The sequence below is a fragment of the Hippocampus guttulatus genome, chromosome 9 (genome assembly GCF_054856545.1).
Source record: "Hippocampus guttulatus isolate MCC_2025c chromosome 9, RoL_Hgut_1.0, whole genome shotgun sequence".
Lineage (NCBI taxonomy): Eukaryota > Metazoa > Chordata > Actinopteri > Syngnathiformes > Syngnathidae > Hippocampus > Hippocampus guttulatus.
The window spans coordinates 16,218,915-16,225,308 of record NC_141269.1 but is presented as its reverse complement, the minus strand read 5'-3'; the positions used below and the strand labels follow the sequence as shown (position 1 = coordinate 16,225,308).

At 46.4% G+C, this 6,394-nt stretch overlaps 2 protein-coding genes across 2 annotated transcripts; one reads left to right on the top strand and one right to left on the bottom strand.

Annotated features, from left to right (window-relative positions):
• The first annotated feature begins 7 nt into the window (after positions 1 to 7).
• On the top strand, positions 8 to 2,015 carry LOC147200576 (keratin, type I cytoskeletal 50 kDa-like). Its single transcript, XM_086119850.1, has 7 exons — positions 8 to 517; positions 599 to 681; positions 779 to 935; positions 1,024 to 1,185; positions 1,267 to 1,392; positions 1,483 to 1,700; positions 1,811 to 2,015. Exons 1-7 carry the CDS (start codon positions 74 to 76, stop codon positions 1,902 to 1,904), a joined length of 1,284 nt encoding a protein of 427 aa, XP_085975976.1. The 5' UTR covers positions 8 to 73; the 3' UTR covers positions 1,905 to 2,015.
• A 525-nt stretch (positions 2,016 to 2,540) lies between these two features.
• krt98 (keratin 98) lies at positions 2,541 to 5,965 on the bottom strand. The gene is made up of 8 exons (XM_086119851.1): positions 5,571 to 5,965; positions 4,622 to 4,704; positions 4,281 to 4,437; positions 3,620 to 3,781; positions 3,421 to 3,546; positions 3,109 to 3,329; positions 2,982 to 2,992; positions 2,541 to 2,895 (listed from the first exon to the last, which is right to left on the bottom strand). The coding sequence occupies exons 1-8, from the start codon at positions 5,904 to 5,906 to the stop codon at positions 2,798 to 2,800; spliced, it is 1,194 nt and encodes a 397-aa protein (XP_085975977.1). The 5' UTR covers positions 5,907 to 5,965; the 3' UTR covers positions 2,541 to 2,797.
• Positions 5,966 to 6,394: the final 429 nt, after the last annotated feature.

Sequence of the window (6,394 nt, the reverse complement as noted above, 5' to 3'; positions counted from 1 at the left end):
TCAGGAGGAGCCGTGTATCTCACTCCATCATCTCCTCTCTAAGGCAGGCAGGCACCACCGACCAATCAGCATAATGACATCCATCAGTCGGTCCGCTTACTCTACCCGCTCCTACGGAGGCGGAAACCTGGTTGGCGGTATCCGCAAGGGTCAGGCTATGAGTGTTTATGGCGGTGCAGGTGGATTTGGCTCAAGAATCTCCACTGGCGGTTATGTATTGGGAGGTGGTGCTGGTGGTGCTGGTGGCAGCGGTGGCAGCAGTTACGGTTATTCCATTGGAGGGGGTGCAGGCTACGGCTATGGCGACGGCCTGGATGTCCATGTTGGAGCAAGTGAGAAGGCCACTATGCAGAACCTGAACGACCGCCTGGCCTCCTACCTTGACAAGGTGCGCAGCCTTGAGAAGGCCAATGCCGAGCTGGAGTTGAAGATCCGTCAGTTCTTGGAGAACAAGGCCTCCCCCCTTGCCCGGGACTACTCTGCTTATCAGGCCACCATCACCGACTTGCAGGGGAAGGTAAGAGTGTTCTTGTCTTATTCTGTGTGTATTCACAAGTCATGAAAGGCCACTAACGTTCTCTCTTTCTAAATCACACAGATCCAGGATGCCACACGCATCAACGGAGGCATCTATCTAGCCATTGACAACGCTAAACTGGCAGCAGATGATTTTAAAACTAAGTAAGTTGGAAGACTTCCACTGAAGATGACTTCACAAACTGAAAGTGCACATTATACAGGCTGTAGCATGATTTTCTCATCTCCTGCTGTACCACAGGTATGACAACGAGCTGGCCATGCGTATGTCAGTGGAGTCAGATATCGCCGGTCTGAAGAGAATGTTGGATGAGCTGACACTGGTCCGCTCAGACCTGGAGATGCAGATTGAAGGCCTCAAGGATGAGCTTGTCCACCTCAAACGGAACCACGACGAAGTGAGTAGCAAAAATTCACATTTTCTGTGTCGGAGTTACTACAAATTAGTTTCTGTCCAAATATCTTACCAACACTTTTGCGTGACAGGAAATGGCAGCTATGAGGTTACAGATGACTGGACAGATCAACGTAGAGGTAGACGCCAAACCACAGGTCGACCTGACCAGATGCATCAGTGAGATCCGCGAGCAGTACGAGAGCGTGGCCACGAAGAACCAGCGAGACTTGGAAGCCTGGTTCCAGAACAAGGTAATTCCCGGTGAAAATGTATTGGTCATTCCATAGCATGCTCCGGAGTACGACACTAACAGACTATTCTATCTACTGCAGTGCGAAACATTAAACAAGGAAATGGCTGTCAGCACAGAAAGTCTCCAGACCTCCAGGTCGGAGATCTCTGAGATCCGTCGCACCCTACAGGCCTTGGAAATCGAACTACAGTCTCAACTTAGCATGGTAAATAAAGCAGAGCCTTGTAGCTATACACTCACATGAAAATTGTGTCCCCATCTCCTCATACTTAAATGCTTTTATACGCTCCTCTAGAAAGCGTCCCTGGAAAACACACTAGCTGAAACCGAAGCCCGATATTCCATGATCCTCCAAGGACTCCAGGGACAGGTGACAAGTCTTGAACAACAACTGACACAACTGCGCGCCGAGATTGCAAACCAGACCAGCGAATACTGCATGCTCCTTGACATTAAGACCAGACTTGAGGCGGAAATTGCAGAGTACAGGAGACTGATGGATGGGGAGGGCAGGTAAGAGAAATTTTGTTGACAGCATTTCTGACCACAAGAGAAGTGCAGTCATCGAATTTGCACCACATGCTTTGTGACTGGTATTTCATGCATGCATTGTCTTTCCCCAGCATTGGTTCCAAATCCTCCACTGCCAAGGTGCTGGTGTTCACAGAAGAGATACATGACGGCAGGGTCGTGTCCTCCAAAACCATCTCCGCATAAGAAGCCTCACACAGCAAACAAGAGCATAAAGGGGAGTGACACCTGACGACCACCTTTTCATCTCAAACAAATGAAATGATGCAATAAAAAGGCCCCTTGTCTGCCAACCTACTCCTTGTGGCTGCGTTTGGTCATTTGACTTTTTTTTTGAGTCTACAAAAGTTTTGCTCAAGTATAAGATAGGTCTGACACCAAAATAAGGTAAATGTATAAACATCAACAAACCACAAAGTCTTAAGGGTGTATTAAAATGGTAAAATAGTTTGTCATCATTATACTCCATAGGGTTTCAGTTAACCTTCTCCATCTCCCCAAAGGATGCTCATTGGGCCAAACTCGATGAACTTGCTTCAGTGGGATTTCTTCGATCGATTTGTGTGGAATAATGGACCTCACATCTGGTTCAACTGGATCAAGCCCCATTTGACCAGGAGGGTTAAAGCATTATATAGACGCTGTTTTGAAGAAAAAAAAAACCCCTCCAAAAAACGTTTTTTCAGACAGCTTCTTGGCTGTTTACTCTGACTTTATGGCATATTGTGCAAAATCAGAAAAGGACACTACTTGTCCTACTGAGGGTGAATTGGAATTTTTAAAATAATTATTTTCATTTTTTTTAATGAAAACACACAAGAATTAACCACACGATCTTTATTACGTTTGACATAGAGGTGTCTAAATCTGGTCCTCAAGGGCCACTATCATGCATGTTTTAGATGTTTCACTCCTCCAACACACCGTGTAGAAATGATTTTATCAGGCTTCTGCTGAGCTTGCTCATGAGCTGATCATTTGAATCAGGTGTGTTGGAGGAGGGGAAAATCGAAAACACGCAAGATAGTGGGCTCAAGGACCGGATTAGGACATCCTGAGTTAGAGTCTCTTCCAAGGTATCACTCAATCTGATCCACATCTACATCCACAGTCTTGCTGCTCTCAACCACCCTCCCATCCACAACCGTCTCCATCACCGTGATGGTCTTGGTGATCACTGTCCGAAAGAAGAGAAACATGAGCAAATGCAGTCCTTGTGTTTCAACCTTATTAAATGTTAATGGTGCCTTCAAGGATACTCACCTTGCTTTGAGCTAGGGAAGAAGAATAAAAGCAGAACAGATTAGTTCTGTTTATTTCTGATGATGTGATTGCTGTGGTCACTATTAATCTTACTCCATTACATAATCAAATTTAGTCTCCTCCTCACCTGTCATTCTGTCCATCCAGCAGCCGTCTGTACTCTGCAATCTCCAGCTCCAGTCGAGTTTTAAGGTCCAACAGCATGTCGTACTCATGCTTATTGCTGGTGATGTTGGCATGGATCTGTGAAAGCTGAGCCTCTAAACTCACGACCATGTTCTGGAGGCCTGCTAGCTGTGCAGCGTAGCGGCACTGTGTCTCCTCCAGGCTGCCCTCCAGGGATGCTTTCTGGTCACACAGAGCAGACAGGAGCGGGGAGCATGATTTGGAAATTCACACGAGACCAAGCGTTTGTTTGAAAATGTGAGGTTACACATACCATGCTGAAATGGGACTGCAGTTCAATCTGGAGCCTCTGGAGGGTGCTCTTTAGGTCCTTGATTTCTGAGCGGGAGGTCACCAGAGACTCTGACTGTGTCATCACTTCCTGCTCTACTGCTGCGATCTTGGCACATTACAGACACAATTTGACGTGTTAATTAGGTTTTTTTAAAGCTATCATAAGCCATGTTCTTCACCTTGTTCTGGTACCAGGTCTCGAGCTCCCTGCGGTTCTTGGCGATCATAGTCTCATAGTGATCTCTGATCTCCGTCATAATCTGGTTCAGGTCTGGAGACGGCGACGCGTCCACTATCACGTTAACCTGACCGCCCATCTGACTCCTGAGCAGAGCCAACTCCTGTGAGGGGTCAAAAAAGGAGAAAGCTTATCAACTGACGTCTTTCCTGGTTTTGGTTCTTTTGAAACGTGTGTTTGGTACAGGTATCTTTAAGTGTGTGCTAGACAAACAATAGCAGAGAGCTAATGATGGAGGCAAAGAAGAATGCAAAGAAGTGATCTTAGTGAGACAGCATTGTTGAAAGGAGGAAAACTGTTTGTGGAAAACATTCACCGAACATGAAACTTCCTCATTGTTCTCAGAGGGGTGTGTGGGGTTCTGTGTGTACTTTGGGATCGTCTCAAGCCACAATAGACCCTGACAAATGGTGACACTGTGCAGATACTGTCGACTGAATGGTGAAAAGAATGGGACGGGGGAGTTGTTGACTATAGGTGCTGAGTTGACGAGTTGTGTGAAAACACAGGTGTTAGTCATGCATAGGAATGTACTGATTGAGATAAAAGTCAATCATTTTGCTCAAGCCCCTTTGTTAAAAACCGTGGCAGGGCACCCTCACCTCTTCGTGGTTCTTCTTCAGCATGATTAACTCATCCTTCAGACCGTCCACCTGGCACTCCAGATCCACTCTGGCCAAGTTAATCTCTTCCAGCATCTTCTTCAGCCCAGCGATGTCGGCCTCCACGGTCATTCTCATGGCCAGCTCATTCTCATACCTGAGAGCATCACAGAGCTCGGTGAGTTTTGGGTGGCTTGTTGCAGAGCTCCACGATGTGATAGCACACACACACACACACACACACACACACACACACACACACACACACACACACACACACACACACACACACACACACACACACACACACACACACACACACACACACACAGCACACTGACTTCATTTTGAAGTCATCAGCAGCCAATTTTGCGTTGTCAATATCCAGAATTGTCTTGGCATTCAGCCTGGCAGCGACACAGATCTGACAAGAAAACAAAAACATGCAAGGGAGCCCACAACATGAGCTCATTGGTCAAACAGTACATGAACTCAATCAATACTACACGTTTGGTAATTCATGAAATCAGTTGAGATGTTTTTTTTCTCAGTCACAATTCTGTTTTTTTGTTTTTTTTTTAAATTGTAGTACCAGTGTTGCTTTTATTTTATTTTGCAGAACAGTATGGAATTATCCATCCATCTTCCTTCCCTCTTGTCGTCATGAGGGTTGTGGGCGAGACAAAGCCTTTTCCAGCTGACTTGGAGCAAGCGGCAGAGTGCTTCCTGCATTGTTTGGGAGCCAATCGCAGCAGGATGGAATGATTGTGTAAACAAACAAACAAAAAAAATCAGTCGACCTATTGTGATCTTTTTGGAGTGCTCCAAGTGGCCACACTGTGTGGGATTTCTTATTGGTCGTTAGGATTGATCCCAATGAGCAGCAAATTGCTTGAAAACTAATAGTCATCTGTTGATCAACATTGCAGCACCTTGTAGATCAATCTGTGATCAGGAGAGTTTATATCTATAAAACAGCAATGTGTAGTTGTCTTTGGATGGAGTGATTTTTCCCCAAATTAAAAACAGGCTAAAAATCAGATCAAAACTAAAAATGGGTGTGTGTGTGTGTGAGCAAACATGTCAAACATGTCATTGCTGTGCTGATGCCGGTGGGGGGGGGGGGGGGGGGGGGTGTGACACAAACTTTACTTGAGTTGGTGGCAGTTGTACGTGCCATCATATCTCTGTTACGTGCAACACACACACACACACACACACACACACACACACACACACACACACACACACACCATTTGGCGGCTGATCCCGGAATACGTCTTCTCTCACCTTATCCTTCAGGTCATCAATGATGGCAAAGTAACTGGAGTAGTCGCGGCTGATGACCGTTCTGCTCTGGTACCAGTCTCTGATCTGCTTGTCCAGGCGCTGATTCTCCTTCTCCAGGCTGCGCACCTTCTCCAGGTAAGAAGCCAGACGGTCGTTCAGGTTCTGCATGGTGGCCTTCTCGTTGGCGCCGACGTGGAGGTCCAGGCCATCGGCCAGGTTGAAGCCAGGAGCGGCGACGTAGCATGACTGGGTGGAGGAGATTCGGGTGCCGCGGCCGCCGGCTCCACCGTAGACGCTCAGCGTTTTCTGGCCGTAGGATTTCGTGCTAAAAGACATGATGGAGGATCTGGATGTGGACCAAAGAGAAATACTGGAGAGGATCTGCGGTTGTGAGCATCACTTTGTGTTATATAGAGAGTAAAACGGGAGGGGTTTAAGTTGAAAGGCAAGAATGTGTCTGCCATTATTCCTTGCAATCGCTCCATCACCACACAGGTGGTGCCAAGTGGGTGAGGGGTTCATCTGCCGTCATTACAGGTCAAACCGCATTTTATCATTTCTCGATGAATGACCATTCTTGAAATACTTCTCTACCATACCCCACATCCCTTGAGGAATGCATAATTGCCACCTTCCGTATTTTTTCCGAGACAAAACGAGCAGTGTGAAGATTCACACACCTATCGAAGAAATGTCATAAAATGTTAACTCGAATTGATTCCTCACCACCGTGGACAGAAATTAAACACAGCGGTGACAATTTCACATCAGCCAAACAAGGGCCAAAGGTTGAGACCAAAGTAATTTAAGTCAAATATATCAGA